At 48.1% G+C, this 20291-nt stretch overlaps 1 protein-coding gene across 5 annotated transcripts in view; it reads left to right on the top strand.

Annotated features, from left to right (window-relative positions):
• CTC1 (CST telomere replication complex component 1) overlaps positions 1 to 20291 on the top strand; it is a 36357-nt gene that overhangs the window by 6787 nt on the left and 9279 nt on the right. For all 5 annotated transcript variants that reach the window (XR_012897126.2, XR_012897129.2, XR_016347673.1 and 2 more), the window contains 20 exons: positions 1860 to 2059; positions 6814 to 6958; positions 7353 to 7652; positions 7847 to 7975; positions 8333 to 8562; positions 10754 to 10928; positions 11010 to 11210; positions 11429 to 11555; positions 11762 to 11876; positions 12642 to 13095; positions 13450 to 13539; positions 14069 to 14212; positions 15222 to 15292; positions 16860 to 16957; positions 17546 to 17711; positions 18032 to 18118; positions 18195 to 18372; positions 18960 to 19024; positions 19274 to 19439; positions 19570 to 19696. Coding sequence is in view for 2 of the 5 variants with exons in the window: in XM_006132917.5 (XP_006132979.3) it covers positions 1860 to 2059; positions 6814 to 6958; positions 7353 to 7652; positions 7847 to 7975; positions 8333 to 8562; positions 10754 to 10928; positions 11010 to 11210; positions 11429 to 11555; positions 11762 to 11876; positions 12642 to 13095; positions 13450 to 13539; positions 14069 to 14212; positions 15222 to 15292; positions 16860 to 16957; positions 17546 to 17711; positions 18032 to 18118; positions 18195 to 18372; positions 18960 to 19024; positions 19274 to 19439; positions 19570 to 19696 (3268 nt within the window). In the remaining 3 variants the exon portion in view is untranslated. The remainder of the gene's footprint in view (positions 1 to 1859; positions 2060 to 6813; positions 6959 to 7352; positions 7653 to 7846; positions 7976 to 8332; positions 8563 to 10753; positions 10929 to 11009; positions 11211 to 11428; positions 11556 to 11761; positions 11877 to 12641; positions 13096 to 13449; positions 13540 to 14068; positions 14213 to 15221; positions 15293 to 16859; positions 16958 to 17545; positions 17712 to 18031; positions 18119 to 18194; positions 18373 to 18959; positions 19025 to 19273; positions 19440 to 19569; positions 19697 to 20291) is intronic.

The raw sequence follows: 20291 nt of genomic DNA, 5'->3' as shown, positions 1-20291 counted from the left end.
TCACCTGGCCCGGGGCCAACCCCCCGCCGCCCTCCCATGCAAGAAAGACTCGCGCGCGCCTGCCCAGGGAGCCGACCCCCCTACCCGCGCCAGGAAGCCCCGCGGGTGCTTGTCCTGGCGCCAACCCCCTCCCCGCGCCGGGAAGCCCCGGAGCCAAACCCCAGCACTCCGCAAGCCGACACTACCTCTGTCTTCTCTGGAGGTAAGTAGTGGGGCTTCTGGGGGGGTGGGAGGGAAATGAGGGCGGGGCTTACAGGGCACCTCGCGAGCAACTGGTCGAGGCCTCGAGATCGACCAGTAGCTCGTGAGCGACCGGTTGGTGACCACGGCTGTAGAGGGATCTGCTTCCCCCATCCTCCCAACGCTTATGCATCTGGACCACTAGTAGGCTTCCCTGCATAGGGATCCCCCAAGCCCAGAACCACCCCACTGAGCCTTCTGGGCCTCCACCCTGCCAAGCTTCATCCCCCTGCGTCAGGAGCTCCCTGCACTCAGATCTCCCCACACCCAGAATTCCATCACTGAGCCCTCCTGCATGCAGACTCCCACCCCTCAGAGCCTCACCTCTTCATCAGGAGCCCTTCACACCTGGACCCCCACCCAGATGCTCCCTGACCCCACACCTCAAATGCCAGGACAACCTCCCCCCCTCTCCTCCCCACCCTACTGAATCTCCCACACCCCTACTCCTCCCACTAAGCACTAACCTTCACTCTACGGTTCTACAAGGGAGCCGATTTCCCATGCACCCAGAACCCCACAACAAGATCATGTGTACCCCCAGGCTCCTTTTTCCCTTCCCCTATCGAGCTGCCTGCACCCAGATTAAGCTACACAGTACCCTGGTATTCCTGAGGGAATTCCGGGTCAAAAAATTCTGCATATTTTAGTTGAAATAATACAATATAGTCACACCATTTTCAATGACTGGTAATTTATTTCAAAATAATTGTGACAAAATAATTGAAAATGGTATGATTATATTGTTATTTTGACAAAGTATGCAGAATTTTGCATTTTTTTTTCTTTTGGTACAAAATTTCCTCAGGAGTAAAATAGCATAGGTGTTTTCAAGGTTATTTAAAGTGTTCCTTCTAATTTTTCCCCACACATGCAGAGTAAGTTTTGTTATGTGCACCAGTTTGGAGGTGATGTGTGACATTTCATCAGTTTTCATTAACAAAATTCATGTGGTGAAGGTGGGCCAGAGGGGTTTGGGATGGGGGAGGGCTCAGCGCTGCAAAAGAGGATTGGGGTTAGAGGCTGGTGGCACTGGCTAGGAGCGTGAGGCCAGGGATGAGGGGTTCAGGACTGGGGCAGAGAGATGGGAGGGGAGGGAGGAGGGCTCTGGCTGGGAGTATGAACTTTGGAGTTGGAGTGGATGGTGGTGAGGGGGGGGATTGGGGTGCAGGATGCCCCAGGACTATGACAAGGAGAGGTGCCTTTCCCCACCACGGCATCTTTGAACCAACAGTGGCAGTTTTGGGCTGGGGAAGGGTGCCTGTATCCCAGCTGTGGCAGGTCTGGGTGAGGTGGGCTCTGACTGCCTGCGTGATGCTTAATAGATTGCTGTGTAGCTGTGTGGCACAGCTTACAGGAAACTTAAGCAACATGTAGTTTGGGGTTCTCTCCTGGAGCAAAGAGGGGGGAGTTTATTCACAGCTCAGTCACTTGCCACTGTTTGGGGAGCAACAAAATGTTCATCTTACTGAGAACAGATCCCTGCTCTAAAATGAGTGGTGAGAATTTGTGCTGTGTGATGGGAATGTTGGGATAATGCTATAAATGTCTTAGTTCTGGAGTTATATTGTAACTATATCTCGAATTGAGGTACCATTTTCTTTCTTTTTTTGGTTTAGCTTCTGCATTTTGACTTTGAGTGGCTGGAGTTACTGTTTCTCTTCCCCAGCTGGGCATACATACCACATACAAGTCAGAGCTCAGCTGGATATGTGGAAATCCTGGCAGATCCTGTGCCAGTGGATCCTCGACCAGAGAGAGTGGTGAACACCATCCCTGTCTTCTACCCAGCAACAGCTGCACAGTTGCTGAGTACCAGGTAAACACTCACTCTTCTTAATTCAGTCTGTGCAGCTGTTGCTACTGCCTTTTTGTCACAAGTTCCCTCTGCATCACAGCAAGAACCTAGCCTGTTCAGGGATATGTTGATTGGGTTAGATTCACACTGAAGGCATGTGAGAACAAGTGGATATAATAGAAAACGTGTATATTCAATAATTTAAATCAATGAATAATGTATATTCCAAAAATTTGCTGGAATTGCTTAACTTGAGTAACATACAGAGTCAAACTTTTGTGACGCCATAGCTTTTTATTAACCCAAATAGAAGTTAGGAAATAATAGAAAAGATAGGAAGATGGCAAAATAATGCATTTAATTTTAAGCAACAGCTCATTTAAAATTGCAAACTTAACACAAACAGATAGCTCTTCTGGCGTAGTGAGCCACAGTAATTAAAGTCACAAGTTTTGGATAGGTAATTCTAGATTTAAATATTGAACAAGTATATATTACAATTCAGAACATTATTAGAGTGCTAATTTAAATAAAGGTTCATTTATGCAAATCAGAATGTCTTTCATCTAAACCCAAACAATTTTTAAAGTTTATAAACTTGGAAAATAAACAAAAACTATAGTAAACACAAAGTCAGGTTTATAATTTCAAATTATATCCTAGATAAGTAAAGTGTGTTTATGTGAAAGAAAAAAATTCACAAACAAATATGTTAATTACACCAAATATGCAGAATTAATCAAAAGCCACTTGAAATTTTAACCTCAGTTAAAATATTCTGTATCAGGCTATTTCAAACATTTTTATTAACAGTGGTAATCTTTTTAGCTAAAAGATCTGTCATTCAACAAGATCTACTTTCTTTCTGGTATAGTAGAGAAAGCTGTAGGCTCTGTGAATCTTAGCTTACCTTATGCAAGCTATGTAAATAGAGATCAGAAAGTCATTAATAGGTTTCATTTCTGTAACTGAGCAGGCTCTCAGATCTTTGTGTAATGAACATACCAGTGTATCTTAGGCACTTTAGAAACATCTTAAAATCAGTATATGACTAAGCAGTGAAGTTGCAATTTATCAGAAGTGACTAAGACAAATTGTCTATTTAAGTAATATACAAGTTTTATAAGCTAGTACTCTTGAGAAGTTGGCTTAACAAGAGCATTTGTCATTTGAATAAAAACATATACATAAAAAGAGTCTTTGATATACAACAACAATACACATTAAATTTTCCAGCAACTTGTTGGGTTTTTCCTGAGATGAGAACATGTTCACCATGGACTTTGGTTAATGGTGGTACTGTAGTTGGTAGGCAGTTGTCAATCCTTTCTCCTCTGGCTTCAGAAAAGATTGTAACACCTAACTTTAGCAAGTTTTTCAGGGTTTGTCTGATCCTGGATCTTTAGATTTCTTGTATTTCTTTCATTATATGTGCAACATGCCTTAGGTGGTGGATGACCAGGATTCATCACTGAATTTGATCAGGTTGGATCATTAGTTTCCTCCTCCCAGGTTGGGGATGCAGCATGATGGTGGCCAGCCATTAGAATCCCCAACTTTTCTTTTTATCCCCAAGTGATGTTTTTTGCAGATTTTGTTCCTGCCTTTGAAGTTTAAAATATTAGTGAATCAAGCAACAGTGACACCTCTTTTTGGTGGCACCAAACAAGATTTGAAGTCCCAGTATGTTAAGCAATCTATATACATTTAGTAGAAGACAATCAGAGCTCTGATTGTTATCTATCTATGTATCTATCTATATAGACAAGTTAGGTGAAGGTTAGACAAATGAAGTAGTAAATTCATATCCCACTTTTCAGATGGGGAATTTGTGAGGAATAGGGAGATTCAGTGACTTAGCCAAGATCCCCTGATAAGTCTGTGGCAGGATAGGGAACTGAACTCAGATGTCCTGAATAGGGATGTTAAATTGCGAATAAGCAGCTAATTGAGTAGTTGATGGAATTTCCATTGACTACTCAAGTAGTCAATAAGGGGGAGGGCATTGCAGCCCGGCCCCTACTACATTTAAACTACAGAGCCACAGCAGGGTTAGCTAAACAGTCTCAGCTTGCGCCGTCCTCAGGCGCTAACCCTGCTGTGGCTCTGCTTTTTAAATGTAGTAAGAGCTGGCTGGCTCTTACTACATTTAAAAGGTAGAGGGGCAGTGTGGGACTCAGCCTGCTTTTACTACATTTAAAAGGCAGAGCTGCTACGCCTCTGTCTCCCCTGTCTCTTCCCCCCCCATACACATACACCCACCCCTGTGGAGATGGTGCTGGGGGGACCAGCTTTTAAGCCATCTCCCCCCCCCCCACACACACACACTCCCTCCCTGCCCTGGCTCCTGCTTCCCCTCTGATATAGAGGCAGCAAGGGCAGGGGGATGCGAGTAGTCAACTTGACTACCTGATCAGCCTAGGCTTATCAAGTAGTCGACAATTCAACTACTCTTTTACATCCCTACTCCTGAGTCTCTATCCAGAGTTTTAAATGTAAGATCATCCTTTCTTTTATCCAGGTTCAAGCTGATATATCCACATTCTGTCCTATTTAGGTATCTAAATAAAGTGTTATTTATCTCTGCCATTTTCAAAATTTCCAATCATAAACCTAATATCTACACAGTTAAAAGTTTATCTGTTCTTATATTAGTTTTATGTTAATCTGGTGGTCACTGGTACCAGATCATCTTGCCAGATTCTTCTTCTTCTTTATAGCTGTTCCCTGTTGTAAAATTCCTATGTGAGTACATGCTGTGGAAGCAGGGAAAGGGGAAAAAAGGGATTTGTGTGCAGCCATCTTAGGGTTGATAGAAATAGAGCAAGAGACAGGCTAACCTTGAGGCCTAACAATGTGAGAGTGAGAATTGTAAGAGACTCTTCGCTCTAAAGATGAGGATGGAATGCTGACTCCAGCATGAACCTTGAGATAAGGTGGCATCTGAAGGGAATTGTGTGGGCAGGGAGATAACAGTTAGCCGTTGATGTATGTAAAGGGAAGGTGTATATATATACTTGCCTTTTACTGCTTGTACTTTGAAGATCTATTTAAGGAAGGGGGGGCACCCTCCTCCCCATCCAACCTCAGTCTTCCCTTGCAATTGCTCGAAATAAACTGCCTCTGACTTGTTGCTTACAAATGCAGAGTGAGGACTTATTTTCTTCCACAATGCCAAATTTCTTGGATCAAGTCAACTTTTGAAGTCGCAGAAATGTGTTTTATCATAAATCTAGACTCTTTTAATCTTCTAACAATAAAGATGTTAACATATATGACATTTAAAAAGTTTCGACCAATCCTCTAGTATGTATTCTGAGCCTTTTTTTCTTATGAAGTTACACAGCAATAGCTGAATAACATCTTACCCAGAATTCCACTGTAATCCTTCTGGTGCTGACTCTGGAATTTTTCTTTTGTTCTATCAGAACATAAAATGTAACATTCAAAGTGTATTACATATAAAAACTGTGTTAAAGTAATTATTTCAGTTGCAAAGTCAAGCACTTGAAAGTCAAGAAATGCTAGATTTTAAGTTACCCGCACAGTTTTAATTCAGCCCCTTTGAGCATCCATCTTGTATACTGAATGAGGCAGCAGTTGTGTGGAAATTTATAGATAATTATGTAATTTATACATCTTATAATGCATATGAAAGCAGAATTATGGTTGCATGAACTGTAAATCTGGGATCTTCTAACTTTGAGTGTTTTATTTTGCAACTTCAAGAACACTCAACAGTTTTTACATACAATTCCTAGGTTACTTTTTAAAGAAAAAAAGTAAAAACAATTTATGTACAGCTGTAACAATCCTTCACTATCATTATTCTGGAGGGAATTCTGCACCAAAAAAGCTGGTGCACTTTTAAAATTCTGCAAAACTCTGTGCTTGTTGTTTGTGAGCAGATAAACGTGGAGGCGCTAGAATGGCAGTGGGATGAATAGGCTTTTGGCTGCACAGAGGTGGGAAATAATCCTGTAGTTCCTCTCCTCTCCACTCCCCTCAGACACAAACTCAGAAATGAGATTGCATCCAACCCTGACAGAGCAAGGGTTGGACCTGCCCCAGAAACAGCCCCTGACCCTGCCTTTCCGTGCCAAGTGCACCATGTGTGAGCAGGCAAGCTCAGCCTGGTACGATCCAAATGTGGAGGGTCTTAGTGTGATGGTATCCAGGTGTGGGGTGAGAGGGTTCTATAGGGGGACAGTCTGGGCAAGGACAGCTCAGTTGAGTTCTGGGGAGGGTAGGATGAAGATTTGAATGCATGGGTGCTCATTGAGGGGGCAGGTCCAGGTTAAAGTGGTCAGGACTCAGTGGGGGGAGGTATGGATATGGGGGGGATAGGACTTAGCAGGGTAATTCTTCAAAGGGACTTGGAGACTGGGATGCACCTGTTGTTAACCAGCAAGGTGAAGACAGAGCTGGCATAGCCTGAAGGAAAGTGCTTAAGTGGATAAAAGGCTGGAGGTGGGAGGAAGCTAACACCCTGCATCCACAAGCAAGGCTACCTCTTGCTAGAGCCTGGAGGGAACAAAGTGACTCTCAGTCTGGGTATCCCAAGACTCATCACAAAGCTGTGTGACTTGCTGTCTTTGAAGATCTCATAACCTGTCCCTGTAAAGGGGGAGAGTCTGTGTTATTCCTTTGGGACCTTTTCCTTCCATGAGTAATATGTTTCACCACGTGTGCCTTGGCTTTGTTGTTGGCCTAGTTGTGAGTTTTGCTTCCATATTGCCTACTCACTTCACTTCCCTGTTCCCAACTTCCCATAGGGGTGAATATAAGAAAAGAATAAAGCTGAATATGGCAGGTGAGCTGGCCAGACTCAGCACCCTTCTGTGCATCCACCACAAGACGTTCTTTTTCCTCTTTCTGAAGTGCTTCTCCTCAGTCTCCTGTGTCCCAGTACTGGTGCAGGTGAGTCCTTGAGGCTTTGCCCACAATTTGCCATCTGTATCTCTGTGCTGATGCTGCCTACGTGCTTGTCATGAGGTTAGCCTTTTCCCATCTTGAGTCTTATTTATCTCTTAATTACTCATAATGATCTTCTATCTCTCGAACCTTCCAATCCAAAGGGTCCCATAGCATTAGGTAAACTGCATAAAAGGATCATTGTAGCCTGCAGAAATACAGCCACAATTCACGTGATACACAGTTCCATTGTCCCAGCAGGATGCAAGGGCTTGGGGTAGAGTATGGTACAGTCCCAAGGGTGAAAAAGATGTTGTACTGCATTCCTAGGGACAGACTGGCTGCTGGGAAAGTTCTTCTCTAGTTCAGTGGATACTGATGTTGACTTTCTCTGCTTCAGAAGCCTCCCCAGCTAGCTTGGCACCACATGCTCCAGTTGGGCCATGGCTATGTGCTGACAGCATTGAGTGTGTCCAGCCTGAAGGCATCGGGACACAAGGTATTCGTCACCAGCTTCTCCTCATGCCTCCTGCCATACTCTGCAGAGCAGGTAAAGGAACAGACTCTAGAAAATGCCTGGCATGGAGGACCACATCGGACAGTTTCCCCTGAGGCCTCTGTGCAGCTCAGCAGCCCCCTGGAGCTGACAGATGAGAAGTTGCCAGTGCTAGTCAAAGAGTCCAAGATCCTGTCATACATGGTAAGGAGCTTTGCCTCACCTGTACCCATTCCTGCTTTGAGACCCCCCCCATGCCCCTGAATTTCAGCTCCTGCCCTGCAGGGCATGTGGGCACTGTCTTGGCTGTGGGATTAGGTTTTCTCCTAGGCCATAGTGCTGCAGTGCCCTCTGCGCTTTTAGTAAACTCACTGCCCTTATCTGTGCTCCTACTCCAGGGGACCATCACCCAAGTACTAAATGCCCAGGCTGGCCTCTATGAGCTTGATAACAAGGTCTGTCTGTGCCTTGCTTACCAGCAGCAGTTGAACTCTGCCCGTGGACTCCGACCAGGAGCATGTGTGGAGGTAAGGTGATATGGCTGGAAGTTGAAGCACACCAGGAGGTAGCTGAAGCTCAGGCTTGTGGGTGGTGGTGTGTAGAGCAAGCTTGGTGTGCAGTGTGGGAGCAGGAATACTAAATCAACCAAGGGTAGCCCAGAACCCGGCTAAATCCAGAGTATGACTGTCTCTGGACTTGGCCAGAGGTGGCTAATAGTATCAGTGTGTTCCCCTGATTCCCATGTAGGTGACAACAGGTCACTGAAGGCCCTTTCGGATTGATGAGAAATGTAAAGGGCTTTGTGTGGGGGTGAGAGAGTTTTTGGGAAGAGACAGCAGAATGGCCACTTGTTTGCTATTAAGTCATATGTTTGTGTCTCTCAGCTCCGAGATGTTCACCTCCTACAGAAACCCCTGGCTTCTTTCCCCTTTGTTGTCATCCTTGGTGCCTGTCTGCAAAGCACTGTTGTTCTCAAGGGTTTTTCGAGGCTCAGCACCTTCCACCAGCTTGTAGTCTCCTCTAGAAATCTCTACATGCAGCTGCTCTTCCGCTTCAACCTAGGCCTGCCGCTCTATCTGTGGCTGGTGAGCTTGTTGGAGATGCTGGAGCAGAGGTGAGGACACTCCCTTCCCAATCCCATTGGGAAATGGTTGTGCTGGCCATTCAGAGCTCTCCTTGACAGATCACTGCCCTTCTTCCCTTCCACCCCACACACGTGTCCTTGATGGTTCTGCCAGCCCACTGATGGCTTCACTTTTGTTCCCCAGAGAAGTTGTAGGTTGGTTTCTGCAACAACTCCTGGGTTCTGTTACGTAACATGGTTTTTGTTCTGGAGCAGTTAAGGTTGCTCAAGTCCAACTGCTAATCCAAGTATTAAACATTATGATACATGCAGTTATGTCACACCCTACACAGCCGCCAGTCTACAAAAATGTACAGAAAGTTCAGTCTTCATCTGTCCCTGGTCAGTACATACATCTATCATATCCTCCACTAAAATAGCCTTAAAATTGCTACAGTCTTCAGTTCTTTGTTCATTTCTTCTCTGTCTTGTTTTTAAAAACATGCTGACCACTAATGATGATCATGGGCCTTTTCTTTTAAAGATTTGTTGGTTTTGAATTTAGTGCTATTTGAGGAGAGGGCTGGGGTATGACATTCATAGATTATAACCAAGGGTATCATTAATTAAAAAAACTACCGTGATACTCCCATCTTCCTTTCATCATCTGTATTCTTAAGATCTCTAGTTAGATTGTATTTTATGGAAGCTGTAATATTAAAATATGGTAAGACATTCTTGCTATAACCAATGTATTTTCCATGTAATTTTTATGATCCGTGTTTTGCAGTTTGTATGTTTACCAAGTGCATGCTGTTGGCACATGAAGTGGTTCAGTATTCATGTATGGTTTATTAATAAACCATGTACAGTCTATGTATTTTAGGTAGAGGAAAACCTTGGAGTTATAAATGCCAGAGTTACACACCTCATTTGGAGCCAGAAGTATGCTCAGCCAACAGCAGAGACAAAAAAAAACAAATACAGAACAGTACCACATTAAATGTATGCTACTAAAAATTAAAGGGAAAGCAACATTTTTCTTTTGCATGTTAAAGTCTTAAAGATGTATTAGCCACTCAGTTGTAAAACTTCTGAAAGAACAATTATAATCTTTTGTTCAGAGTTACAAACAATCTCCATTTTCCCGGGATGTCTGTAACTCTGAAGTACTATTATGTTTATATGGCTCCTTTTACAGGCGTGTCTGAGTGGTAGGGAAACATACTTCTGTTTTATAGTACTGACCAAGTAGATGAGTGACTTGCTCAAAGTTGCACAAGAAGTCATGGTGAATTCAATTCTACCAAGACTTAGGCTGTTTTAACCATTGACCTATCCTTCCTCTCCTATTGGCATTTGACATGTTATTTGTGTATTTATGAATTTAAATATATCTTTTGTGCAGATTTTAGAGGTGGTCAGAATTTTCTGAATTGCAATCATATGTAAATGAAGCACTACAAGCCAGTACAATGGAAGCCAAATCTGCATACAGAGCGAATAGGGGAATGGGAGGATACTGGAGACTGAAACCCAGGGGGCTGTCCAGTCGGGGTGGGAATGAACTTGGAAGAACATAAATAAATAGAATGCAAGGAGACGATTTGTTCATTCACCCGTTGAAGGGTGGGTTGGATGTTTGGATCCTAGTATGACTAAAAACCAGCTAGGTTTGCAAAAGACAGGATTCTTGGGGGAAATCTACCATATTAAATACAAAAAATAACCATTGATAAGTGTGGACCTAGATTTACATTTTATGTTTTTTGTTTTACATGTAACTATTTCTGTTTCCATTATCCTTACTATCTCTTAAATCTTAGTCTTTGGTAATAAACTTAGGATTGTTTTCACTATAAATGTATCTCAGAGCAGTGATAATCCCAAGTTTTACTAGTCAAGCTTAGTGTATTGTATACTGTTGCCTTGGGGACAGCAAACCAGTAATTTCTGAGAGTGTCTCGTGGCAGGAGCTGGATCACAAAGGAATGCTTCAAAGAAAATTGAGGTGCACTGTTGGTTAGCCTGGCTGGGTGAGCCCTGAGGAGATTGTTTGGGTGACTAACAAACTGGTGGTGTTAGGGATCAGGTATCCAGTTTTGCACAAGCAAATCTTGTGCTGTAGGTCAAGCGGGCCCTCAGTATCCTAAGAGATTCCCAGTAATTTCCTTGCTCTATGTGCAAAACTGCTCCGTAACTATGGGTGAACTACTAACATCTGTATTGTTCCTCCTCTCAGATTTTGCTGTTTCTTTGGGCGCCGGCGGCTGTTCATCTGCTCGGGCCCTCAGAGGCCTGGAATAGCCGAGAAGTTTCTTGTCCCCATTCTGAAAGCTGTGGTGCCTTGTAAGGAGCGAGTGAGAGATGTTCATCGTGAGATCCTAGCAGATATGCACCATTGTCCCCTGCAGCAAGTAAGGCCCTGCTCCCAGTGCTCCCTCCCTTTGCTTGAAGGGAGGAGACTCATTTTTTTTCTTGCTTTTTGTATCACTTAGTATCAGCCCCTGGAGCCCCCATGCCAGGCCCCACCTCTTTCTCTGCTGTGCTCTGTGGCTGAGCAGAGAAGCTGGGAAGCCTTTAATCCGTCACAGCTGCTGTCCCATTTGGATGCCCAGCACATGGGCACCCAGGAGCTGAATCGCAGACTGGCTTGGTCCTATAATGCATTCTCAGCAGAGAGCTTCCAACCCCGAATGGTACGTGCCAAAACTCCACTTGCTATCTGACCTACTCCCCTCCTTCCTCCCACTGTGATATATGGGGGAGGAGGACTGGGGCTTACTCTCCTCCTAATTGACATGTGGGGAGGATCCTGCTTTCCCTATCTGTGGTGGTAGGTTGCTGAGGGATGGTGCAGGACTCTTCAGTCCCATGCCCTTCAAGTTGAGGACTGGTTGATTCTCTTCCTTTGCAGGTATTGCTGGGAGTGCTGAGAGCTTCCTCCAGCAGCGGCTCCCTTCAGCTGCGGGACAAGAGTGATTTGCTTCCCTGTGTAATATCCCACAGAGATGGCAGTCCCTTCAGTGACACAGCTCTCATAGGTGCATCCTACTCAGCTCAAGTTGGAGATCTTGGTCTCTTGCTGCTTTGCCACCTTGCCAGCTGGCCCCAGGATGTGGGCAGGAGATGGGAGGGGGGCACTGAGCTCTTTTACCTTGCCTGCTGGCTTTGCAAGCGAAAACACTGAGCTTGCTCTCTCTGCTATGCCTGTCTATTGGCTGACCTCTTCTCTCTGGTTTGATTGCAGGATCCCTTTTGCAGGTGGAAGCCTACCAGCTTGTGGTGGAACGATTTCTTCAAAGTGACTTTCCCTCCTGGGAGCAACTGTTGACTCCGGAACATGTGAGGGGCAAAGAAACAAGGTAAGTGTCCCTTATGCTGGGCCTTGGAGAATAAGGCCCTGGCGTCCCAAACGGATGAGTGAAAAACTTAAACAGAAGTGGGAAATGATCCTGGGCCTTTGGGCCACAGTGTCATGTGCTGGAGCTGGATGCATGGCATGAAGAGGCATAGGCCAAAAGCCTGGAGAACAGCTCCAGAACCTTAGATGAGAGGAAGAATCACTCTGAAGTTCAGGATGGGTAGAGATGAATGGGGGAGCAGCACAATGCTCCTCAGCTTGTGCTCTCACCTGCTCTTACTGTTCCCTCCTCACTTGTTTGGCCCCAGAATAGTCCACCACTGTCCTTTCACCTGAGCATGCAGTGGTTTAGACAAGTCCCTGCTGGTTAGTTCCAAGGTTCCCCAATGCAGTTGAATCTCCTGGCTGTTCCTTTTTCCTTCTATGGCACCAGCCTGGGGAGTCCCACAAAGTGTGTGCCCATTAAATCTCCTCCACCACCACTTAACGCATGTTCGCACATGCACAGTTTCTTGTGAAATTCGAGAAGTTGCCTATCAACGTGATATCTTGGTTCCTACATGCATCTCCTATGCAGTCCGCATGAACAGAGTTTCTTTCTGAGAGACAAACTCACCATCCCATTCTGTCCACTCCACCTGTGCCTGCTGTCTGAACCTTTGACCAGGGCTTCTCTCTGCTGGCCACCTAGTTTGAAATCGTCCCCCCATCTCTGCTAAGTTGGAGTTGCACTGATGTCGCCTCTTGTCACCTTTTCTCTCTCTAGGCTATATGTGCAATTCTGCTTTGAAGACGTGCAGATTCTTCATATGCCTGAGAGACATGTCCAAGAGGGTCCTACAAGCAGTGACAGTCCCTTGTTGGGGAAGAAGGATGGTCAGTGCTCAGAGGTGGAGCTGAGATCCCCAGAGGCAAAGGTGCCAAAGCTGGAGAGGACCAGCCCAGGAGCTGGCACTGCAGAGTGCTGTGATAGAGGCCAGAGCAGTGCCAGAGGAACCAGCTGCATGTCCCGTCTGTTCCTGGTCACACAGAAAGAGGGGCTTATGTCTCGCAACTACCTTCCGGCTGCAGGAGGAGATGGAAAGGGGCAGGATCTGCAGCTCAGCTTCCAAGTCACCGTACTCTGGATGAGCAAACCTCAGCTCTGGAGGCATCCCAGGGAAATTGGGAACTTGCCAGAGCTGGAGCAGACCAACAAGGACAGCAAGGCACAACAGAGAGTAAGGGAGGGCTGGAGGAAGCTGTGGGAGGGTGGCCTTCTGGTAAGGATGTGAGCTGGATCTCGGTATTGGGAGATTCCCCTGACCCTCAGGCAGCTGGGTCCACAGAGACTGTGAGGATGGTTGTCTCTTGGCTATTGATGTAGGTGACTGCAAGTGGCCGTCCTGGCCCACCATGAAGAGTTCCACAAGTCACACATCCCATTATCACTTGTAATCCAGCCTTTTACTGCAGGGCGCTCTGCCCCCATTCTTGGAGGCGATGTGTGCTTGCTTTCCTTTCCATTTGCCCACTCCCACCATAGTGACAAGATGAGCTCTCCCTCATCAGTTTCTCCTCTTGTCCCATTGCAGGCGCTGCTGTTCTTTATGGGGAGATCACTTCGATGGTTCCCATTCCTGCACCCAGATGGGCTGTACCGGCTTATTGTGCCCCAGTGTTTGGTATGGAGGTGCCTTGATGCTGCCCCCTGCAGGGCTCCAGAGCTGCCCACCCGGTCTTTCCATCACTCTCAGAATAGCTTGTCAACTCTTTGGCTTACCAGAGGCAATTGAAATTCTGCTAACCCCAGTAAGGGAAGCACATTAACTTCTTCCCTGCTGGAAGAGGAGGAAGCTAAGGTCCTGCTGGTCCCAGTCATGTGCTGTTAACCAGAGCGACACATCTACTTCCTCGAATGACAAATGGAATGGCCAGGATGGTGCTATCCCTTGAGCCACCTACAGACTGAGCTCTATGGAAGGCATGGAGTTCCAGCAAAGGAGACAAAACACCTGGTTTTGGGGCTCTAGCCTGCCCATTGGCCAATCTGCTTCACATCTATGTTACTCAAAGTCCTCATGGGTCTCTACAAGGGTTTTTCTGCTATTGCTCCCTGGGCCCCTCCTTCTCCATCTATGTCTGGGGCCTTCACCCCGCTGATTCTTTCCTTGCGTCTCCCTTGACGTGCCTCTTGCACTATTGTTCTCGCAGGACTTTGGGGTATTTGAGCAGACCGGTCTCTCACCTTTAGAAGGGAGACTTTTGAACCAGTCAGGATGCCCTTCGTATCTACTGGTTTCAGATACCTGGCACCTACAGCACGAGACCTGGCTCACCTGCTTGGCTCAGCCCCAGGTAGGCAGCATTCTATAGCTCTGTGTTTCTAGGGGTCACCGAGACCTTCCTTGGAGATCTGGCTCAGGAGACCACACAAGACAACTCCTTGGCCACACAATCATGCCTATAGGCAACCCTGAGGGCAGTGTGGGGCTTTAGACCTTCTCAAAGAAGTGAAGAAAACTCACTACAAGCCATCCTTCTTAGAAACTTGTCCTTGTCTGTGCAATGAAGCCCACTCCCACCATAGGTTTCTATAGTAAGGTAGTCTCCCAGCTTCCCTCAGTTCTGTGCTTCTTGCCCCCAAGGATGGATGGGTTTGGGGTGGAGCTGGTTCATATTGGTGGCAGGTACATACAGGCAGTCCCCAGGTTACGTACAAGATAGGGACTGTAGGCTTGTTCTTAAGTTGAATCTGTATGTAAGTCGGAACTGGAATCCAGATTCAGCCGCTGCTGAAACTGACCAGCGGCTGACTACAGGAAGCCCGGGCTTCCTGTAGTCAGCGCTGGTCAGTTTCAGCAGTGGCTGACTTGGGGGCAGCTGGGGTGCTGCCGGGTTGGTCCAGTAGCGCCCAGAGCAGCGCTACGGGACCAACCGGCAGCGCCCCAGCTGCTCTACCACAGGTGTCCGGAGAAAAGCCTGGTCTGCTGGGGGGGAGGGGAGGGCGCACTATCTGCGCCCCCCTTCCCCCCCCCCCCCAGCAGACCAGGGAGACGCAGGCGACGGACCGAGACGCACCACGGTCCCGCCGCCTGGGTCCTCCACGGCTTTGCTCCGCGTCTCCCTGGTCTGCTGGGGGGGGTTCTCCCCCTCCCCCCAGCAGACTAGGGAGATGCGGAGCAGCTTTTCTCGCCCTGGAGGACGCGGGCGGCGGGACCGCGGCGCATCTGGGCATCCCGCCGCTCCCGTCCTCCAGGGCGAGTAAAACCCCATTCGTAACTGCGGATCCGCCATAAGTCGGATCCGCGTAACTCGGGGACTGCCTGTATTGTAATCTCATTAAGTCTGATTTCTCCTTTTCCAGGCGATGCCAGAGTCTGTCTGCCCCATCCCTGCCAGCACCGTCTTCTCCATTCCAGAGCTGCTGAGCAACAGGTATGTTGGTCCTTCTGCTGTGACATTATGGTGATGGAGATGTGCCCACCACTTGTGAAATAAGATCAGTGCTGGCTTCCTTTACTCAACCATCCGCACCAGTCCCTGCAGTGCAGTGGGGTTTCTTTGGAAATCTCCCTCCCATGCAAGCGCTGGCCTGATCTGGCCCTATTTTGTATACAAAATGTGATGGGATCATAAGTGAGATACTTTCTGAATGGTCCCTAAAATAGTTTGGGCTTTTGTTGGCGTGGAAGTGGGTCGCCACTGCATCGCTCTGAGATTGGGCTAAGGAATGTCTGGGTCAGGAAGATGGAGAGTTACCTTCTGTTGCCTGTCCAAATGCTATGGAATGGGGCTGGAATGCTGATCTTTTCAAATGTGTTTTTAATCGGAAGTGAATGACCTTGTCTGTGCAATGAAGCCCACTCCCACCATAGGTTTCTATAGTAAGGCCAATTCCCTTCCCTTCTCCTCACCTGCTCCATTTCTAACTTGGGTGTATAAATCCTTTATTTTTCCACAGCCTTATTAAGGTAAGCTTCTAGGACTTGCCTTCAGAATGCCTCCCACCTGGCACCATCCCCTTGGCCCTGATGCCTCCCTCCCCCTGCTTTCCTACTGCCTTTGCTGTTGCTTCTCCAGATCCAGCAACAAGGAAACGGATGCAGGGAACCCCGTACTCTGCTTTTGTGGGTGTGGGACTGATCGGAACTAGCTCCATGGAAACCTGTATTCCCCACTCTGTCTGTAGCCTATATGCTACAGCACCAGGAGTCAGTCCCTCAGTGAGAGCCAGTAACAAAGCAGAATGCCCCATGCTATGCTGTGGTACTAGCCTCACTAGCTGCCTATAAGAGTTAGGGCTAAACCTCACAGGGAGATGCCACATCAGCCACCAAAGACCTTCCACTCCTACCAGGGTAGCTGCAATCTTGAGTCCCTTGAGCTGATGGGAAGGGGCCGATGCGTAGGTCTGCTCAGAGCTGAGCTTCAGAGCATGTGTCTCACTCTGTCTTGACTTTGAGATGTACTGTAATGTACCCGTTGTCATCTCAGGCATTCCCTGTGACTGGGAGTGTATGGGGGAATCTTACTTGCGGAAAGCTTATGCTCTTAATCCACTGTCTGGCTGATGCCAGGAACAAAGTCCATCTGATTTGATAGGCAGATGAAGTACAGGTATGGAACAACAGTGATGCCTCCCCAGCAAAGGGCTGTCACGAATCACCCCTGCCTCACTTAAAACCCTGCCCTCTCCTGTTATCCTGCCACACATCCTGGCCTATTCTTCTGCCACATCACTTCTTAGACTACGCAACTTTCCACATGACATGAACCAACACAAACACCCACAGGAAACCCACATTCTGGGACCGAGTCGGTGCTATGTAGGTGATGCCCCGGTGTAGTCATGGCCCTGTCGATGTCCCAGAGGCCCTGGGACAGATGAGCTCAGGGGAAGGTGCTGAAGTGGCTGTGCCTTAAGTTTCCTCTGTTGCTGGAAACTGAGTGGGGGAACTTTTCAGCCTAGTCTCTGTGGCCTGACTCTTTGCTGCGCTCTCAGTTTCACAGGCTCCCTTGTCTCTTTCTCTGGTGTGATAGTGGAGCGGACGTTGTGTGCTGAAAAGTTCTCTACGCCCTGTGACATGCGGCGGCAGAAAGGTCAGCATATGCCCGCCTCTGACAATGCTTGGTCCCCTCTGCACTGTGAGGAGACAAAGCCCCAGGCCCCATTCTGCATGCATACGTTTGGAGGGTAGGGGAGGCATGTCAGGGTCCTGCAGCCCTGTGAATAAGTCAGAGGGCCAGAGAATTTCACTTTGTGCGTGCTAGGGTTGGACACTCTGCCTAGGAAATGGGGTGGCTGTGTCCCGTTGTGCGTGTGTGTCAGGGATGGGGCATTTTGCTGGTGCTTGCCATGGAGGGGGATGCTCTGCCCTGGTATGTGTCTGTGGTTCAGACACAGTGTCCCGTTTTGTGTGATGGCGGGACCAGTACTCTGTCCCCTGAGTGCGTTGAGAGCAAATGGAGAGGTGCTTGCCCTAGAGGTGGGTGTGGGGGGTGAAGAGAAGGTGCATGGGCCTATGTGTACAGGAGGAGGCAAGGGGCATTAATGTATGACTCTGGGGACCAGATGCTGGTTGGTTCGTGGGGTAGGGCTCCTGAAACTAGCCTGTAGCAGGGTAAGCTGGAAGTAGGTTAAAGAAGCGGCTGTGAGCTCATCGTATCTTTGGCCTTCTGTTTGCCTAGGGACCCTCCTGTGTTGGGATCACAGTGTGAAGCTGAGTGTCTCAGCTGCTCCTGGCTCCTCTGCTGTTCTGGATGTTTACATAGCAAGTGCCTTCCTTCAGCATCTCTGGGGTTTGCTGCCTGGGGCCAAGATTCTCTTCCAGAACCTGCAGCGCAAAATCTCCAGGTATTTTTAGTCTCTGAACAGCCATCAGGCCAAATCTAGGCCCTGACGCTCTCCTTTCCCCACCCTCACAGGTACATGTCCTCCTGCCACCACCACTTGGCTTGTGACCGGGCCTGGATGCAATTGGCTGCATCCTGCTCCTTGTCTTCGTACCTTGTCCCTCTGCCTTCCTGATGTACTGTCCTTTCTCTCTTCATCCCATTCAGCTCTTAGCCCCACTCTCATGGGCTGTGTGAACGTGAAAGGAAGACCCCAGCCCATCCAGACAAAGGGGCATCCTAAGACTTCCCCTAATGTTTGGGGTTTTTTTTATATTGCAGATTCCACAATGTTTATTGCACATACATTGCCTCCAGCTGCATCAGCATCCTGGCTCTACCACCTTCCTGCCTGCTCCTTTCCTCCAAGTGAGTCTGGGCTCTGCCTTGCTCTTCCCCAGGGAGTTTTTCTCCATGGTAGGTTATTCACATTCTTCTTTTCTAGTCCTGCTGGTACAGCCTTCAAGTCCCCAGCAGACACGTCCCCCACGCTGGTGGTTCTGTCCGAACTGCTGCTTCAGCCTCACAGCCTATCCCAGGGCCAGATTCTCTGCCACTTGTCGTGTGTCCTGGATTTGTCCGTGCAGTGGATCTGCTCTGACTGCAGCAGCATCTTCAGAGAGGTACCCAGAATCATTGGGATCACAGGGATCATTGGAGAGGAGCCTTCATGGGAGTCATGTGCATTCTGCTCGGACGCCATTAGCTGGCTTACTGACTCTGACCTCTGCTCACTGGGAATGTAGCCCTTGTCAAATACTGGGTGGGAGAAATTAATGCTTCCTGACCTCATTTGCATTGTCTGTTGTTGTTAATGCCTCTTACACAGTAGTGCCATGATAGAAGAGGTCCCAAAACACCAGCTGCATGTGCCTGTGATGTCTGGCTATGCCACAGGCCTATGTGCAGTGGTCAAGTTGGCCTGGTTCTGGGCATGCAGGGGAGAATCCTGCAGTATGTCAGTGCTGTGCCTTCCCAGTGCATACTCCATTCCTGGGAGAGGGTTTCAGTCCCACCCAAATCCTTAGAATAGGGAACATCAGCATCTGGGTGGCTCCTTTTACACAGATACTAAGGCCTAGCTGGACTCTGCTTGAGACACTGTCCCTGGGACTGCAGCTACCAAGATTATTAACATGGGGAGGCTCACAGAGTATTAGCTTCTTCCCCTCCCCGCCGCTTCCAGCTCTGATTTCTGCTCTTGCTTCAGGGGAGATGCAGCCGACAAAGCCCGCCCTGCCCATCACACACAGGAGTGAGTAAAGCCTTTGCCAGGTAAGTGCTGAAGGTGCAGAGATTGGGAGGAGGTGGGTAGGAGAAAGCCAAGCCCGCTTTGCTTAGGGAAGTGAGAGGAGTTGATCAAGCAAAGGCTGGCTGAGAACAGATGACATGGATGGAACAGCCAGTTAAAACTGTCCCTTTCTTTGGCGTTGCCACAGCCCTCCTTTCCCCACTGAGCTCACATGTGCCTGTTCCTCCCGCTGACCAGGCCGCTGTCTCCTTCCATCTGTGCTTGGCCTGCAGGATCCTGGTAGAGGATGGAACAGGTGAGGTTCTGGTGCTGTGCAGGAACCAGCAGGTGGCAGCGTTGTTGGGCCTGAGTCCTGCGGAGTGGAATGCTGTGCAGAGCAGTGTGCAGAGCAGGGGCAGCATTTTAATTCAGCATGGAGGTGCTGGTGCCAGGCCCTGGGTGAGTGGCTTATTCTGGTACTGGCTGTGGTGCTGGGCCTGAGCCTCACTTGAATGGGAGTCCTTGGCTCCTGTGTAGCCATCTGGCTCACTGTCCAGTTTCACTGACAATACTTTGGTTCCTTCCTCAGTGTGTGGAGGAGCCTGAAGACCCTGTCACTTGCTATCTCAGGAACCTGTGTAGAAGCCGTGCCATCAGCCGGCCCATGCTGCTGGATTTCAGCCTTGACAGGAAACCGTCAAAGATTCCCCAGCCAGGTGAGTAAGTGCCCTTAGCTATCACCATCAGCCTCAAGTACTGCTTGACTGGGGAAGGAAAGAGTCACCTTGCCTGGTGGGCAGAAGAGGGGTGGGGAAGGATCCTCCCAGCAGCTTGTAGGAGGATGGCATGCGGGCCACCTCTCTTCAGCCAGCCCAGGGGAAATTACCTTAGCTGCTAGTATACTCCAAGTCTTCTGACTTCAGCCAGGCTGTGTGGGATGTTGATTCATGTGTTTTGGGAAAGGCTATGGCAAGGTTCAGTAGGTGTGTGGTGTCTCCCAAAATGTAAGACTGCTCTGACTTTTTTTCTACCAAAACTTTTAGGAGGGGTAATTGTTACTCTTATAGACCTGGGGAGGGAGAAGAGGAGTGTGTATCTGCCTTTGTTGGCTTCTTTCTGGTGTAGAGAGAGGCTGAAAAGGTTATTTCTGAGTGTCTTGTGTGTTTCTGTAAAGAGAAACGTCAGGTCTTGTCATCTTTGTTACTGGAGAGCTCTTTGGAGAACTGGAGCTTCTTCTGATAGTGTCTTCTGCATAGTTTCACTCCTGGAACGAGTTTCTAATTCTCCATGTTCCTAACACACATCTGCCAC

This window comes from Pelodiscus sinensis, chromosome 1 (genome assembly GCF_052426305.1).
Source record: "Pelodiscus sinensis isolate ZL-2025 chromosome 1, ASM5242630v1, whole genome shotgun sequence".
Classification (NCBI taxonomy): domain Eukaryota; kingdom Metazoa; phylum Chordata; order Testudines; family Trionychidae; genus Pelodiscus; species Pelodiscus sinensis.
This window is presented reverse-complemented; position numbering and strand designations above follow the sequence as displayed.